The sequence below is a fragment of the Zalophus californianus genome, chromosome 17, assembly GCF_009762305.2.
Source record: "Zalophus californianus isolate mZalCal1 chromosome 17, mZalCal1.pri.v2, whole genome shotgun sequence".
NCBI classification, from domain to species: domain Eukaryota; kingdom Metazoa; phylum Chordata; class Mammalia; order Carnivora; family Otariidae; genus Zalophus; species Zalophus californianus.
The window spans coordinates 18275081-18293345 of NC_045611.1; the positions used below are offsets into that span (position 1 = coordinate 18275081).

At 47.1% G+C, this 18265-nt stretch overlaps 2 protein-coding genes across 4 annotated transcripts in view; both read left to right on the top strand.

Annotated features, from left to right (window-relative positions):
• RANBP10 (RAN binding protein 10) overlaps positions 1–4971 on the top strand; it is a 66497-nt gene extending 61526 nt beyond the window's left edge. For both annotated transcript variants that reach the window (XM_027619190.2, XM_027619189.2), the window contains exons 12-14: positions 403–548; positions 872–983; positions 1431–4971. In XM_027619190.2, the coding sequence (XP_027474991.1) occupies positions 403–548; positions 872–983; positions 1431–1561 (389 nt within the window). In that variant the 3' untranslated portion in view covers positions 1562–4971. The remainder of the gene's footprint in view (positions 1–402; positions 549–871; positions 984–1430) is intronic.
• A 1885-nt stretch (positions 4972–6856) lies between these two features.
• Positions 6857–18265, top strand: part of GFOD2 (glucose-fructose oxidoreductase domain containing 2) — a 43987-nt gene continuing 32578 nt past the window's right edge. For both annotated transcript variants that reach the window (XM_027618029.1, XM_027618031.1), the window contains exon 1: positions 6857–7038. Coding sequence is in view for 1 of the 2 variants with exons in the window: in XM_027618031.1 (XP_027473832.1) it covers positions 7032–7038 (7 nt within the window). In the remaining variant the exon portion in view is untranslated. The remainder of the gene's footprint in view (positions 7039–18265) is intronic.

Genomic DNA, 18265 nt, shown 5'->3' on the forward strand with positions numbered 1-18265 from the left:
TGCCCCATGGGAGGGGGTTGGCATGGGCAGGCTTTGTCAGCCTGAGAAGTTCTAAATGGACCTGGTCTACTGCTGCCTTAGTCAGGAATGGATGCTTGAAGTGGGAAGACCCCTGGCCTGCTCCCGAGACCAGGGCCCTTGCGTCTGAGGCTAGAGAGAGTTGGTGAGAATGGGCATTCTTAAAAGCACTGTACAGGGTGGGAAGAGGGAAAGTTGAGTCCAGACTCCTCGATCATGTGCTAGGTGGACTAAAAGCACCTCAGCTATGGATGGTCCACCTAATTTGTCTCTGGCAATGCCCCTAAAGTCCTTCTTGCCATCTCCTTTTTGGGGTGTTCACCCCAGTCCTCCCCTTCTCTCCTTACCCCTCATGATTTGTTCTCTGCTGGGCTCTGGGCGCAGATGATGGGCATCCTCGGCGGCAGCTCTGTGGGGGCAACCAGGCTGCCACAGAAAGGATTATCCTGTTTGGTCGAGAGTTGCAGGCACTGAGTGAGCAGCTGGGCCGAGAGTACGGCAAGAATTTGGCCCACACGGAGATGCTGCAGGTATAGAACAAGCCAGGCGCTCCTACAGAGCAGGATCCCATTTGGTGTGGGGGTGGGGGCACATTGACTCTGGGAGGGGCTTGGGGGCAGCAGCAACAGGACAGAATGGACTCTAGTCAAGTCCACAAATGGGAAACAGGACTTCCAGGATGTATGCAACCCTCCCTAAGCTCTGGGGAGGGCACAGTCCTTCGTGACTCTATGCTCAGGGTTTGCAGTGCCCTCATTGGGCACCATGCAGGGCCCTGTATGCCCCCCGGAGCTGGAGGTGTATGTATATGTGGTATGTACCACAGTCTTCTCAAGAATGCCCTGTCCCTTAGGATGCCTTTAGCCTGCTGGCATACTCAGACCCCTGGAGCTGCCCAGTTGGCCAGCAGCTTGACCCCATCCAGAGGGAGCCTGTGTGTGCTGCCCTCAACAGCGCCATTTTAGGTAAGTGGATCTAACAAAAACAGAAGCTGGTCCGTGAGTGCCTGGGGTGGCCCCTCCCCTCTCTCCCTAGGAATTGCTGATGTTTGTCCAAAGCAGGGCAGTGAGCTTTGCCCGGGCACTCTGGTAGCCCACAGGACTTGGGCTTCCATGGCTGAAACTAAATCCTGACCTCCCTCTGCCCAACTGAGTTGGCTGGCTAGATCATGATAGACCCTGGCCTGTGACTGTGGGCCTGGCCAGCCCATGGCTCTGAAGAGACCTAAGGTCCTCAGATTCCTGGCATGGCTACGGGGCCATAGGCTGGTGGCTGGGACATACACAGAGATACATGAACACTGTGTTCCAAGAGATTCTGTCCACTGCCCCCACTTTCTGCTCCTAAGGGAACTTTGACCTGAGCCCAGCTCCTGGGCAAAGCAATGACCAGGCCTTGTCTCTCCTCCACAGAGTCTCAGAACCTGCCAAAGCAGCCCCCTCTGATGCTCGCCCTGGGTCAGGCATCTGAATGTCTACGGCTCATGGCCCGAGCGGGCCTGGGATCTTGCTCCTTTGCCAGAGTTGACGACTACTTGCACTAGCTGACCACGCTGGCTGGCCCCGCCTGGCCCTCCCTCAGCCCCAGGGCTGGAGCAGCCCTGCCCTCCATAGGCATCTGGCGCAGGGACCTGGAAGCCATGGGCAGAGTCCATTCCTCCTGCCTGGCCTCCCCCACTCCCTTTCCTGTCTTCCTTTTCTTCCCTCCATCCCTCCCTTCCTTTCTTCCTTCTTTTCCTTCTTCCTCCTACCCTGTCCTCAGACTCTCTCTCTCCCCTTCACGTGCAGCGAGCGGCCTCTGACACAGTATTGGCTGGTTACTCTCATGTAGCGCCTTCTACTTTGAAAGGGGGGTTTTGTTTGGAGGAGGGGTTGGGTTTTTTAATCTTTTTTTTTTTTTTTTTTTCCTCCTGACTGAGCCACCAGTATTTATCTCTGGAGAGCTTGTGCTGAGCTGGTTTCTGCTAATTTAGTGATGAAGCCTATCCAAGTTGGTGATAGCTTATTATTTTCATAAGTAAAAAAAATGAGATTATATATATATATATATAAATATATATATTAAAAAAAGACACAGTATTTATCGTAGTGTTAGTGGTCCAGCACCTCTTGGGTGAGGCTGTCCAGACACCATATGTTTCTATTTGAGTCCAACTCATTAAAAAAGAATCATCTCTGTCACCTCAGCCAAGTGATGTTTATTTCAGGCTTCCCCTTTGTTGAGCCACAGGCCCAGCTGCAGCCTAGGGAAGCCCCGTGGGCATTGGGGCCCACTTAGTGGGCAGGTCAGGCTAAGTTGGTTTGTAGCATCTGAGAGGTGTGGGTCCCTAGGCCCCTGAGAGCTGGGCTGAGCAGAGAACTACGGGGCTGAGGCTTCAGAGAGGGGATGAGTTGGCCCAGGCCTATACAGCAAAGCAGGGGAGTAGTGAGTCCTTGGCCAGCACGCTATCTACCATTCTACCCTGCCTCTCACTGCCTGCCTTGCCCCTTCCTTTCTCCCCCTTTCAACATCCTCTTTTCCCTTGTCGTTAAGATGGCCAAATAATTCATTTACTCTAAATTGATTGCCTGGAAACTACCTGCCTTTGACCCAAGAGCTGCTGTGTGTCAGGCTGCGGGGAGGTTGTCTCTCCATTCCAGGACAGAAGCCCTTGAGTACAGGGGCTGCCTTCTTTCTGCCTGGATCTTCACCGTCTCTGCACAGCTCTGATGGAATCAATGCTTTCTGTTGAGAAGCTAGGACTTTGTGAAGGCAGATTCTTGGGCCGCCAGTTCCTGGAGTGGATGGCACTCTTGACCTACTAGGCCAGGCTTCACTGCAGCTGTGCCAGGCAGCTCCGTGCAGCTTGGCCCCAGCCACTCTTAGAAAAGACTATTATGAGTATTTGCTGGCCAGAGGAAGGGACCTCATGGGCTTTGCAAATGTCCCACCAGCTGTTTCAGATGGATCCTCACAGCTGGTGGGGCAAACACAGTCCCGGTACTGCCATCAGGGAATCAAGAGAGGAAGGGCTGAGTTGACTGCTAGGACTTGGGCAGGCCATCTGTGGAGAGGACTGACTGCCCAGGAAGAAGAAGGGAGGAGGCCTACCCAGAGGAGCACCAGGAGGGGCTGGGATTTCCCTACCTGCTTCACAGTGAGTGGGAGCGCACAGGCAGCCCTTGCAAAGGGGCAAGGCCAGAAATTGAACTTCCAGTCCCTGCCTAGGCAAGGGCTGGGTAAGCTCCTGCTCTCTGGCAGCGGACACACAGGGATGGTGGTACGGCCTGAGATGTTCATTGCCTGCCAGGCCCACAGCTGGACAGAAGTTACTGAGTTGGACCAACTGCTGGTGATGGGGTCAGAGCCTTGGTCCTGTGCTCTCCCACAGTTCTCCCTTGGGACATGATCCTACAGGCTGCTGCTTTTGCTTGGTCCCCACCAGGGCCCCAGCTGGCACCCCACAGACCGTGGCCTGTTGGGGAGGTATTGTCATGTCTGTAAAGGAAACTCATCCTGTGCAAGGCTGGGGATGTCTAGCTCCCAAACCCACAGGTTGCATACATCAAGCTGTTAAAATGGCCAGAGCTGAGCAGGATTGGGAATTAAAACCAGAGGCTTTTGCAGCTGGAATGGGGTTCAGAGAACATCTACTCCACCAATCCTTTCCTTTTACAGATAAGGAAACAGGCCCGGGAGATTAAATGACTTAGCCAAAGTCACACAGCAAATTAGTGGCAGAGCTGGGACTAACCTCATCCCTGTGAGTTGTGCAACAGTTTAGTCCTGAAGCTAAATAGCGAGTGAGGGCTTAGGCTGGTGAGGACCCCAGCAGTGTCTGAGCAGCTGGTACCTTCAGGGGTGTGTCAGGGATGGGGATGGGTGCCTGGGCTTGAGTTGTGGAGTGTCTGAGAGAGGGCCCGAGAGGGCCTGGGACAGCTGTGTGCTGCTTGGGGTTGGGTGTCCTCCTGGCTCGCGCTCAGTACCCGTGGCCACCTCCCCATTTTCTGTGCCTTATCTCACTGTTTCAGCTGAGTCCAAGTTGTTTACTCTGTTCCTCTCCAGAGGGGCTCTCTGTCCCACTTGGACAGCTTGCCTTTGGGACATAAGCCTTTGCCCCACAAGCCGTGGAGAGGACCAAAACCAAGCTGCTTGAGTCCACTATCTTGCTGATAGTCCAGGGCTGCCTGCCAGCCAGAGGAGCCCCTTATGCACACCCAGTCCTACCAGCCTGCTTTCGGGAGCCAACAGTGGGGAAGGCACCTGGGAGGAGCCCCAGTGAAGGGCTGGACCTGACCTGAGGGGACAGGAAGAAGACCTGGCTCTGTTGGGTTGTCCAGCCCTGGGGGAGCAGCCTTCCCTATTGACCTTTCCCCCTTGTGCCACCAAACGGTCACTCCTTCCAGAGTGGACGCTGGCAGACCATGCAAAGAAAGCCAGAACCTCTGATCCTCACCCACATGAATCTGTGGCTGGGGGTAGGCCGCCAGAACAGGGACACCAAGAGATTGAGAAGGGGGTACTGCCCAGCCACCCAGCGCCTTCCTACCCCTTAAGCAAGCACAAAGAAGATGAGGCAGAGAACTGTGAGAGCTGAAAGTTCCTTTGGTTGCTCACAACTCAGGTATGCACGCTGTGTGGCAGCCAGGCAGCAGAGCCCTACTTGACCGCCGGTCCTGTGCACCGGACCTGTGGCCGGTTCATGGACTCTGGGTGCCTCAGGTGCCACCTCTTTGCATAGGGTTTTCCTCCATTAGTAACTACAGCTGAAACAGATGTCCTCCACATTGTGCACACTGGTTCTGCCTTTGTCCTCGCAAGTTGATACTTGGCATTAGCATGAAACTTGTGGGCATGGGAGGGTTTAGAAAGAATTCTAACACAAAACATCCTATTAAATTGTACTTGAGAGATGAAAAAACTTCTGTTGTATTTTGACAGAATTATTTTTATTAAAATACACATCCATGAGTAGTCACGAGTGTCTAGTCTCTGTTTTGAGTCTTAACTAGGGTTGGCACCCCTTGTGTGGCTCACTTTGTCCTGAGGGTTTGGCCCTTAGCTCACCTCTCAAGTTCCCAGGCCCCTGCTACCCCTCAGGGACCCTCAAGACTTCAGGTGAGACCCCAAAGAGGATAGGCACTTGGGCTTCAATTCTCTCCCCGGAAACAGCTTTCATCTGAGACAAAGAAGAAAATTCACCTTCAAAAAGATGGCCACAGGTCCTCCTGTCCTCAAAATAAGATTTTAATGTAGTCCAAATACACTCGTCCCAAACACTGGACAGTCAGAGGGCTTCTGAGGCTTATTGAGGTTAGCTTCCTGTCACTCTGAGGAGAAAGTACTCGTGCTCAAAATCCTCGTTCTGTTTACTAACTTGGGTAACTGGAAAATTAACCTTTCTCAGCTTCAGTATCCCCACTCTTAAAACGTGATTCATTTCTACCCCATGGAGGCAGAGGATTATAGCATGTGTAGGGGAGGCTTAACATAGAGGGATATAGTACCTGTGTGCTTCCCTTGGTTATTTTATAGGACTTAATACCCGACAGAACTCTCCTATGGAAAACTGTGGAGGGAAGAATGGAATGTTAGATAAGGACAAAAGTCCTGGTTCCATAAATAAAGCCAGAGTAGATTTAATTTCTCTCTAGGCTAGTGGTTTCTACAGGGAGTGATTTTGCCCCCCAGGGAACATTTGGCAGTGACTGGAGATATTTTGGGTAGTCACAACTTGGGTTGGAGTGCTGCTGGCATCTATTGGGTAGAGGCCAGGGATGTTATAAACATCCTACAATGCACAGACCGCACCCCACAACAAAGAATTATCAGGCTCAAAATGTCAACAGTGCCACTGTCGAAAAACCCTGTTCTAGAGTGAATCTTGAGACGGTAAGAAACATCAAACACAAGCACACTTTGATTCCGCATGGCTGTTCAGAATCCAGGGGGAAAGATTAAGGGGGATAAAACCCCATCAGAAGAGGGAGATTAGAGGTTACCATTTCTCAACACTCTTGGAGCCTTACATGCTCAGAAGGTGGCAGCAGTGGCAGGAAGTCCTGTCTCCTTCCAAAGATGGGATAGCCCTGCTGGTCACCAGTTCTCAGCAAGAACAGCTGCCTCAGCTCAACTGACATGTTGGTTGCTCTGGAACGATGGCTGGGACACCTTTCTAATACCAGCTGAGTGGGGCTCCAGACTCTCACAGGAGTCAGAAAAGCAGGGGAGGGGCTCCCCATGCAGAAATAACCCTTAATCCTACATTTCCAACAGCCTGCTTTACACTAAAGCTTATAGGTTACAGGTTTCATTACCCTGGAGGACAGAGTAATGGTGAACCAGAGTAGTCTTGTTACAAAATGGTATTTACTTGTGGAGACACGGACTCCAGTAACAAGATCTGGGAGACTGAGGTCACAGTAGGAGCACTAACATCTAAGGAACAACCAAAGAACATGCAGAGGAAGAGAAGCCCAGACAGGCACCAGAGAACAGAAAAAGAGTCATTATTGTAGGAGTTAGGCCAAGAAGTCCAGCGAGTTCAAGAGAACTACCGTTCTGCAACAACAGGTCGTTGTGTCCAACACCAGACCTTCCTTAATTCCAGACCAAGTCCCACCACAGTTCCCAGAACCTCCTCACTACTGATGCCGGGCGGGAAGACCCGAAAGAAGCAGAGGCTGTTATACGCCGGCCCAGCCGCCCCCACCGCCGGAAATAAATGACCAAGCCCTCCGCTAACCTACTTAATCTCCGCCCCCAAAGTGCGAGCCTGCGCAATCTCCGATCACGGCCCCTCCCCACGCAGGTCCACCGCCGTCAGGGAGCATGCGCAGACCTCCAGCCGTCCCGCCCCTCCCTTTCCAGAGCTCCCGGTTCCTTAGAAACCAGGCGGCGCGTTCCCGGTGCCTGCGCTTTAGATTCCGGGGCCCGCGCGTCCCCGCCAGCACCCACCCCTTGGCGGGCGGGTGGCTGCCGAGACCGGTCCAGACCCATGGTCTCCAGGGCAGTGTGGGACGGGCGATGCCAGCATGCCAGGTGAGAGGCGGGCCCGAGGCGGCGGGTGAGGATGAAGGAGGGCAGGGCGAGGCAGCCAGCGGGCGTCTACCGGGCCTCCTCTGCGGCCCGGCGCCTGAGGTCGGAGGCGGGGCTACTCAGAGCTTAGGCTGGAGGGGGCCGTTCTAACTGCCAGCGCCGTCGCCGAGTTTGGGGGTCGCCCCGGAGTTAGTCTTCCCAGCCTCGGAAATAGGACCTACAGATTTGGTCGTATAATTGTAGGATTTGGGCTCTTGGAAGGACCTCGGCCATAACCCATCCCTTTACGGGACGAGGAAACCTAGGCTCCCCTGCCCTTCCCCGAGCAGACCGTACCTGTGTGGACTGACGCTTTGTGGACAAGGATGTGAGGTGTGGAAGCCTCAGACAAAGGGCGCTGGTCCATCGTCTTTCAGGGGGAGATGGGACTTTTAGGGGGTAAATCTTTATTTAAGGAAACAGGGTTCAGGTGGCAGATGGGAGAGGGGACGACACTCCAGAAAGTGCGGGTGGCTCTGCCAGTCACCGAATGCCCACTGGCCACGTCTCAACGGCCCTGGCCTAGCTTTGAAGCTCAGGAAGGAAGCAGAAGGACTAGGGAGACAAAAGGTGAGGTGAGGTGTTCCCATCAAGACGTTATCACATGAATGGGGAGGAAGGAAATGGGGGCGGGGAGATCAGGACTTGTGAATGGTTGTGTGAAGAGTTTCCCTCCCAAACTGCAGCTGAACCTGAAGAACGGGACAAGAAGAGAAAAGTTTAAAGCTGCGTTGACTAGACAGCAAGAAAGGTTATAAACCCTCTTATAGAAGAAAGTGGGTGCCCTTTTGAATATCCGGAACCAAGTTGGGGCACCCCCCAGAAGACTTTTGTAAACTCTGGGGCACAAAGGTCTCAGAAGGAAGAGCCGTTGGTGTATGACCCTTCACTTAAAGGGAACCCGTATTTAAATTAGAAAAGACACTTAAGATACGTTATTGAGGTATGGAGGAGATGGTTGTCTTTAAGTGTTGGGGAAGCTAGATTGATCCTTCATAAGGAAACTCCTTCTGAAAAGCTGTGTACACAAGGGAACAAAAGAGTTTCAATTAAGGCCATCCATTTTACAGAAAATGTGAAAAAGTACTGGTTTTGGACTAGGAATTTAGAGACTGGACTAAGGTGAAAATTTTCAGCAGACAGTTCTGTTGGTGGGCTCCCCGTTTTATGGATAAAAATTCTGTTGTCAGGCTTTCTCTCACCACCTGGTTGCCCCACTTTTCCTATGGAATGATTGGTCTGGGTCTGATCATTTATTTTTATTTCTGGAAAACTTCGGATATATGATTGCTGTAGTATTACTAGAATCCACTAGTAGTAGGATTAGCAATGACAGCTCCCTCCCCCACAAAAAAAGACAAAGATTTGTAATGTGGGTAAAAAGAAGTGTGTGATTTTTAAAAGATGGTCTCTGATTCTAATCAATAAAATCAATTTCTTACTAGCTTGATAAAACTAATTTTCAATGTATATATGATTTTGCAGCAAGTTTTCTTTCCCCTTCAGAGTGATAAGATACATTTATTTATTTATTTATTTATTTATTTAAGATTTCATTTGTCAGAGAGCGCGCAGCAGGCAGGGGGAGAAGCAGCCTCCCCGCTGAGCAGGGACCCTGGTGTGGGACTCGATTCCCAGGCCCCTGAGATCATGACCTGAGCTGAAGGCAGACGCTTGTATCTTCTATCACCATGTATGGTGATATTAATAGGTCAGATTAATTTAAGAAACAAAATTTCGTCTTAGGTTCATAAATCAGTGCCATACCATATCTATGATGTTGTGGCTCTATCTATGGAAATATTTTGTATACATACCTCAAGAGATATAATGGAGTATTATCAGAAGGGTTTGTAATCTGTGGGGGAAATTGGCACTGGTAATCAAATCCTGTCAGAAAGCTTTATGAAAATCATTGTATTCTTTTTTTAAAATAGATTTTTATTTATTTATTTGAGAGAGAGCATGAGAGGGGGGAGGGTCAGAGGGAGAAGCAGACTCCCTGCTGAGCAGGGAGCCCGATGCAGGACTCAGTCCCGGAACTCCAGGACCATGACCTGAGCCGAAGGCAGTTGTTTAACCCACTGAGCCACCCAGGTGCCCCAAATCATTGTATTCTTTATGAAAACCCTCATTACTTTAGCACTGGCCCAGATAGAAGACACACCAGTAGGCCAAAATCAAGGTAAGATGGAAGGGAGCAATTTACTGTCTTGGGAGCTGGACACGGTGTGGGAGGCTGCTTTAAATATAAGTGGAAATACTTTCTTAAATGAGCCGTTAAAGAAGATACTGCATAAATGTGATGAGTGTGCCCTGTTGATTGGTGTGCAATTTTTGAGCTCCTATAATCAGAAAGACACTTGCTTTTAAAAGAGAAGGATGGACTTACAGACTCTTCAAAGTATTTCTTCGTTGCTATAGCAGTGAAACTTTTGACAAATAATTACTTAATATCCACTTCGTTTTCTAGGGCAGCTGAGGGCAGTTATCAAATCTGACCTGTAGTAAAGTAATCAACAGTATTTAACAGGCCAACATACCAGATAAACCAGTAATGCTAACAGGATCTACTTTCACTGAACTGATTTTCTAGTGCCATCTGACATTTGTAACACAAACGGTGTTCAGAAAACACAAGAATCAATCAAAGACCACTAACTTAGAAGTAGGAGAGGAGCCTTTCTGATGTCTGACAAGTCACTCAAGCATATTTATTTTAGAAGGTCCAATTCCAGAATAAATTCATTGTTGGAATTGGACAACATCTAGGAAAAAATTGCAGATTTTGCTATTTTTCAGAATTCGTATACAGTATAGTAATGGGACATTATTTTTCTAAATTCTAAAAGAGTCCAAATACCCAAATTTGAAAAATTTAAATGTCAGGTGTTTTAAAAAGTGGGGATCGAAAGATTATTGAAATAGGCTTGGGCTCATGGAAGTCAGAATGGGAAGAGATACTGAGAAAAACATGAAAGCAATAAGACTTCCTCGACTAAGACTGAATTAGCCATTAGGTCAGGAATGAACTCACTAAAGTATTATCTCTTTAAGCTGAGACAAAAGAAACGAGAAATGGAGTAAATATTTCTTTTCTTTTTTTTTCTTAAGATTTTATTTATTTATTTGACAGAGAGAGACACAGCGAGAGAGGGAACACAAGCAGGGGGTAGTGGGAGAGGGAGAAGCAGGCTTCCCTCAGAGCAGGGAGCCCGATGCGGGGCTCGATCCCAGGACCCTGGGATCATGACCTGAGCCGAAGGCAGATGCCCAACAACTGACCACCCAGGCGCCCCTGGAGTAAATATTTCTATCTCACAGTGATGGGAATAAACACCTACCAAATAGAGATTAAACATTCAGAAGGAAGAGATGAATATTCCTGCATTACTTGGAACACACTCAAACTCTATCCTTAAGCACTTGTTTTTTATTTTATTTTATTTTTTATTAAGATTTTATTTATTCATGAGAGACAGAGAGAGGCAGAGGCAGAGGGAGAAGCAGGCTCCCCTCAGAGCAGGGAGCCCGATGCGGGAGTTGATCCCAGGACCCTAGGACCCTGGGATCACAACCTGAACCGGAGGCAGATGCTTAACCGACTGAGCCACCCAGGCATCCAAGCACTTGTTCTTTAGATCCTTCTCTTAGAAGGAGAGTTGCAAGTAGGAGAGTTACCTTTGCCCTAGATAACTGGCAGTTCTCAGCGTAGCCAGTGACACAATGCTACGGTCTTTGGGACCCAGGATAGACAGAAATTGCTGGACGGATAGCTCTCCCCCTACCCTGCCACTCCCACCACCTCTCACAGCCATTCGATAAGGATTTCTATCCGTCCTCTACGAGGAAGGATCAGGAATGAAGACTGAAGAATGGGAACTGAGTATCTAATGCAGTTCTCCTTTCTGGCCAAGGATAACTGTGCTACTCTCAAATTGTCAGCGCTCAGTTTCTCATGAGAGCAGATAACCCCAAAATAGAACCGGAAACACTTCTACGTGGCTTTGAGATTTACCATATCACTTAACAACCTCAAAATCTTATACTTTCACAATTATATTTTGCTTAGAATGCTGGCTTGCCTGCCTGGCTCATTTGGTAGAGCATGCGACTCTTGTTCTCGGAGTTCGAGCCCCACATTGGGTGTAGAGATTAATTAAAAATAAAATCTTGGGGTGCCTGAGTGGCTCAGATGGTTGAGCATCTGCCTTCGGCTCAGGTCGTGCTCTCAGGGTCCTGGGATTGAGGCCCGCATTGGGCTCCCTGCTCAGCGGGAAGCCTGCTTCTCCCTCTCCCACTCCCCCTGCTTGTGTTCTCTCTCTTGCTGTGTCTCTCTCTGTCAAATAAAATCTTAAAAAATATATGGGCGCCTGGGTGGCTCAGTTGGTTAAGCAACTGCCTTCGGCTCAGGTCATGATCCTGGAGTCCCGGGATCGAGTCCCACATCGGGCTCCCTGCTCGGCAGGGAGTCTGCTTCTCTCTCTGACCCTCCCCTCTCTCATGCTCTCTCTCTCTCATTCTCTCTCTCAAATAAATAAATAAAATCTTTAAAAAAAAATATATATATATAGGGGCGCCTGGGTGGCTCAGTTGGTTAAGTGACTGCCTTCGGCTTGGGTCATGATCCTGGAGTCCCGGGATCGAGTCCCACATTGGGCTCCCTGCTCAGCAGGGAGTCTGCTTCTCCCTCTGACCCTGTCATGCTCTCTCTCTATCTCATTCTCTCTCTCAAATAAATAAATAAAATCTTTAAAATATATATATAAATAAATAAAAATTTAAAAGAAAATGATAATGTTAGGCAAATCATATAACTTCTGGACTATAATTTCTTATTGTGTAATTTATAACAAAATAAATTGAAAATAGTACGGTTGTCTAACACTAGAGAAATGAAAAGCTTGGTTCAGGTAGTCCATGAAATACATAACCCTGAAAAACTGTGGTTAACATGAAAAATGCTTATGTCAAAATAGGTACGTGAAAAAAATCGGGATACAAAGTTATGAATACAGTTTGATCACAAATATATTAAATATAAAAACTTTTTTTAATTTTTTAAAAAATATTTATTCGTTTGAGAGAAAGAGAGCAAGCGAGCACAAGCAGGGGGGAAGAGGGAGAAGCAGACTCCCCACTGAGCAGGGAGCCCGACGTGGGGCTCCATCCCAGGACCCTGAGATCATGACCTGAGCCGAAGGCAGACGCTTAACCGACTGAGCCACTCAGGCGCCCCAAATACAAAAACTTTTAAAAGAGAAGATGAGAAAAGCAGTAATTTTCTATAATGAGTGTATATATATATATATATGTATATATATATTTTAAAGATATTTATTTATTTGAGAGAGGGAGAGAGCAGAGGGAGAGGGAGAAAGGAATCTCAAGCAGACTCCTCACTGAGTGTGGAGCCTGATGCAGGGCTTGATCTCAGGACCCTGAGATCATGTCCTGAGCCGAAACCAAGAGTAGGACACTCAACCAACTGAGCCACCCAGGCGCCCCTGTAATGAGTGTATATATATATATATATATTTTTAAAGATTTTATTTATTTATTATTTGAGAGAGAGAGAGAGCATGAGAGAGGGGAGTGTCAGAGGGAGAAGCAGACTCCCTGCCGAGCAGGGAGCCCGATGTGGGACTCGATCCTGGGACTCCAGGATCATATATATATATATATATATATATATATATATACTCATTATATATATAATGAGTATATATATATATATTTTTTTTTTTTTTTAAAGATTTATTTGACAGAGAGAGACAGAGCGAGAGAGGGAACACAAGCAGGGGGAGTGGGAGAGGGAGAAGCAGGCTTCCCGCTGAGCAGGGAGCCCAATGCGGGGCTCGATCCCAGGACTCTGAGATCATGACCTGAGCCAAAGGCAGACGCTTAACGACTGAGCCACCCAGGCGCCCCATGAATGGATGTGTGTGTGTGTGTGTGTGTGTGTGTGTGTGTGTGTGTGTGTGTGTGTGTATGTATGTATGTATGTATGTATGTATGTATGTATGTATAGTTTTTTTAAGGCAGGTTTTTTTTTTTTAAGATTTTATTTATTTATTTGACAGAGATAGCAAGAGCAGGAACACAAGCAGGGAGAGTGGGAGAGGGAGAAGGCAGGCCTCCCGCTGAGCAGGGAGCCCAGTGCAGGGCTTGATCCCAGGACCCTAGGATCATGACCTGAGCTGAAGGCAGATGCTTAACGACTGAGCCACCCAGGTGCCCTGCCATGAGTATATATTTTAAAATACAAACCCTCCTAAGAGTTTCTTGCTAGCGTAAAAGATGATTTGGAGCTTATTTTCTCTCGGCAGGCCACACCCCTTCTCACGCTATGACTGTATTAAAGTGCTGAGGGAGAGGGCTGACAGAAGGCAGCACTGTTGTTTCCTATCCCAGGTGTCGGAACCAGACAGTGATGTGGTTACCTAGATAATGAATTTACATGTGTATAATTGAAGGGTACACTGTACACAGCATATGCAGCTTTTGAAGACTGTTATTTCTTTTTAAGATTTTTTATTTTTAAGTAATCTTTACACCCAGTGTGGGGCTCAAACTTAAAACCCTGAGATTAAGTTGCATGCTCTTCCATCTGAGCCAGCCATGTGCCCCTAAGACTGTTGTTTTGTTTGTTTGTTTGTGTTTGTTTTTTGGGGATTTTTGGTGCTTGTTGACAGATAATCTTGACCCTTAGGGTCTCTTTGGTGTGTTTTGATGGATGCTTTTGTAGCACGGTATTCCAAAGCATATTAGAGGATGTTCCATGTGGTTAATGTTTTCCGCAACCTGATGGTGGTTCCTGCTAGGAAATGGTTATCATCTCTGGGGGGCCTCTCTTGGAGTGGCTCTGGGAGCATGTGAGATAGAATGTTTGTCTTGTCAGGCATCCTCTGATTGTCAGGGAGAAGGGAGTGGTGGAGACATCAGTCATATTTCCTGTTCCTTTTCAGCTTTTTGCATTGATATTCCTGTGCCAGTTGCTTGTATTTTAGGGCAGTGGAAGAAAATGAACATAGTATTCCTTATCTGATGTTATTTCCAAAATTAAATCATTGTGCTTAAATGACTGTTTTGGTTCCTCCAGGCCTGGGCTTGCTTCAGTCATGGTGGTTTTTAAAAATGATCTTTGTTTCTCTTTCCTTTAATGCTTTATAGCCCTGATATACTAAGATTGTTATTCAAAAAACATTTAAATGTCTTTAAGTAATTTCTAAAGTGTTATGGAAATATTACCAAAATACCATGAAGTGTGAAGTTTTGGGGACCTATTATCTCCTTAATACCATATAAAACCCAGTCTTGGTCCCTAAAGAGCTTAGGGTCTCAGTAGCAAGACAAGACATTGGTATCATTTAAAGAATAATCAGAAAATCCTAAAATATAAAATGAATGGCTCTTTTCAGGAGTACATATCCCATTTACATCCTGTATTTTATAACCAGCTTCTTCATTGCACATTAACCTCCCCCCAAAAAAGAATAAAGAACATGGTGTGGCAAAGACCTGAGATTAGATTATTTTAGATCCACATTCAACAGCCAAAAGATCGTTAAATGAAACCACAGCTGAGTGTGGTCATGGCCTCGCTGGTAAGCAGTTTGCTGCATATAAGAAGGAGATGCTTGGGGCGCCTGGGTGGCTCAGTCGTTAAGCGTCTGCCTTCGGCTCAGGTCATGATCCCAGAGTCCTGGGATCGAGCCCTGCATGAGGCTCCCTGCTCAGTGGGGAGCCTTCTTCTCCCTCTCTCACTCCCCCTGCTTGTTCTCTCTCGCTGTGTCTCTCTCTGTCAAATAAATAAAATCTTTAAAAAAAAAAAAAAGGGAGATGCTTGTGAAAGGCATTGGGCATTTCCAGTCACCAGTGAACTACTTAATACTTAGTCTTTTTGGTGACCAGAGGCCATGTAACACAGAGTAGAGAATGCCAGTCAGAGTTGCTATGCTCCAGGGTGCCCTACGAATGTCCTCTATCCAAGGGGCGCCTGGTTCGCTCAGTTGGTGGAGCATACAACTCTTGATCTCAGTAAGTTCGAGCCCCATGTTGGGTATGGAGATTATTTAAAAGTAAAATCTTAAAAAAAAAAAAAAAAGGATGTCCTGTACCTGAAATCCAGAAGGAAGGTAGATGGGTGACTCTCTAGAGTGTCTCTTACTGCCATAGAAATACCAGTTTTCCCAGAAAAGTACTTTTATCCATGTAGAAGGTGGAAAACACTTAGAAAACTTCAATAAATTAGGTGAGCACGTTGAAAAATGTTTATCATCATTAAAAACTCGCCCTCTTCTTTCTTGGGCCCTAGTCCAAAACCGAAGTATGTAATACTCTTCTCTCTAGGGTTGGCTGTTTCACATGCATCATGGCCAAATGTGCTTTACCTCAGCGATTTAAAAGTAAAGGCAGAGTCTTTGTTCACGTGCCTGCCACAGTGGAAGATCTCTGAACACTCATTGTGTTCCTGTGTCAAATCAGTCCTTGGTATTCAGCTATGGGTGTAGGAGGAAATGGAAACTAAACTCCAGGGACTGAGCCTGTCTGGCTCACTGCTCTGTGCCCCAACTCCTGGCATAATGCCTGACTCATTGTGGCACTTATAAATATTGGGCAATAAATGAGAAGAGGACTATGGTGACTGCACGGTGTGCCATTAAAAGGGTTGCGGGGTGCACAGAAGGAAGTTCATGTTTGAGAGGAAAGACGAATTTGGGATGGGAGCAGCTGGTAGGTTACTCAGGTGGGGATTTCTAGTAGATACAGACATTTAGTAGAGCTAGAGCTGGAACATGTTGTTGAGTCTGGAAATTGGAAGTTAAGAATGTTTGCATGAAGGTTATGGTGAAGTTGAAGAATTAGCTAATGTTACTCTGGCAGAGAGTAGGTCCGAGGATGGAATTTTCAGAGGGATGTTAAAGCAGTCTTAGAAAAAAAATAATCTTGTTATTGCCAGATTTTCAAAAGCAATGAAGAATTAATATAGTAGGTAAATAAGTACTTTTTCCTACTGTAATCATCAGCTGAAGCTAACTTTTAGACCTAATGGCAATCTAGATACTTCTGCGGGTGCTAAATTTTTCCTTTATGACTCAATTTAGCTCACCCTTTTGTACTTTGGGTAGTTATGCCTCATTGGACAGGTCATTAGGTCTTTCATTAGTGCCCTCCAGTGTGGACACTGCAGACTAGGGCAGCGGGACAGGGAATTGGTGTCTTTGGCCAGCGCAGGGTGTGCTCTCATCCTGTGGTAGCTGCCTAGCAGTTTACTACCATGTCAGCTTGTGGAGCTGAGGGAAAAGCTTTTCTTTCCTTTGTCCTGTTTGTGTTTTTGCTCTCAATGAGAGGGCAGGAATCTGTGACCATGTCGCTGAGTCAGTGTAGGCACTGTTAAAATAAACAAACAAATCACAGGAAAATGAAACCTTCTCCAGAGAGCCTCTGGATCTTTGAAACCCAGGGACCAGAACATTTATCATAACTGATTTGTAAAACTCAACACCTGCTTCTTTAGTCTGGCTTTTTCAGTGGTAACATAAATGCAGGTAAAGATGCTTTCACATCTGTCAGAAAGCAGTGCTGCTGGTGGTACCGTACTGTTAAGTACATGGTGTAGGTACTCCCTCGGCTATGAACATGCAGTGTCGAACTCAGGCTGCAGACCACCACCCCACCCCAGCCCCGCTGTCCCCCTGCCTCTCCTGCCCAAGCTCTGATGATGGGGGTTGTGGTTGCCTTTCCTCTTTGCGTCTGGCTTTTCTAGTCGAACATTGACCGCCTATTTGCCATACTGGCTCATTTCCAGATGTCAGGGGTTGCCAAAAGGAAGGCTGGGGGACAATTAGACGCATCGTCCTAATTAATTCTTGGTACATGACTGATGTTGAAGGCCACATAGAAAGCGTTCCTGCTTATTTCCCCAACAGGTCCTGAGTTTTGCAAAACAACAATTAAACTTAAAATTGGCCTTCATGGTTTTATTTCCTTTATCATGCCCAAGAATTATACTCTCATGTTACAGATCCCTTTGCAACTGGGTGTTAAGTCACAGTGCCCTTCTCTTAGGGTAATGTTCCATAGTATCAGTTTTGGGGCATCATTCAAAGTAGCTTATAATTGGGATGCCTGACTGGCTCAGTCAGAGCATGTCTCGGGGTCGTGAGTTCAAGCCCCATGTTGAGCATAGAGCTTACGTTGAAGGGAAAAAAAAAAGAACAAAGTAGCTTATACTCTTACGATTTTTAATATTTTAAATCATTTTTGAAATATTTATTTAAAATCAGAAAGGCAAAGAAGGAATTAGGCAGGCAAAGCTGTTGCACCATCTATATAGGCTTTAACCTGACTTCCTGATTCATTCATTTTCGTACTTACTCATTCATATATTCATTCTTCAATCATTACTCAGCACCTACTCTGTGTCAGGCACTGTGTTTTGTGCTAGTGACAGCACTGTGTGAGATAGGCAAGATCCTGCTATCATGACAGACACTAAATAGGTGATCCCAGTGAAGTATGATGGGCACTTTGAAAACCAAATCCCCAGGCTGCTGCGAACTGTGAGCCAAATCACTTAACCCAGCCTAGGCATGGCCTCTAAAGAAGTGGTGTTTAAGTGGAGAGAAATCTCAGAAGGAGTTAGCCTGAATAAGTTAGAAAAGATTGTTCCAAGCAGAGCAAACAGCTTGGACCAAAATCTCAGAGCAAGACTGAAGGAGTTAGATTTGGTAGCTGCTAGCATGTTAAATACAGTGTAAAGGGAAAGTGGTAAGGTAGAGAGTTGGGGAAGGGTCCAACTCATACTGGGAGATGCTTTGTGAGCCTCATCAAGGAATTTGGGCTTTATCCTAGGGGCACTTAAAGTCTAGGGAAGAAAAGGTCATGACCAGGAGAAACATTAGGTGTCTGTTAAGGAACCAGAACAGCGGATGAATTTCAGGGGCATTGAATCCAGTTGGTGAAATGTACTGATGGACTGGCTGGGGTGGGTGGGTAGGCAGGCTTCACTGCAGCCAGAGTGGTTCCTTATGAACTTGTCACCTGAGGGAGTCCACTCTCACTTGCCTTCCCTTCACAGTTGTCCGTTGTATTTGAGCATAATCTCTTAAGTGCTGGGTCATTGCCCTCCAAGGCCCTTTACATACAGTGTGCTTCTCTGTTAGAGGGAGAAAGCTTGACTGCAAGG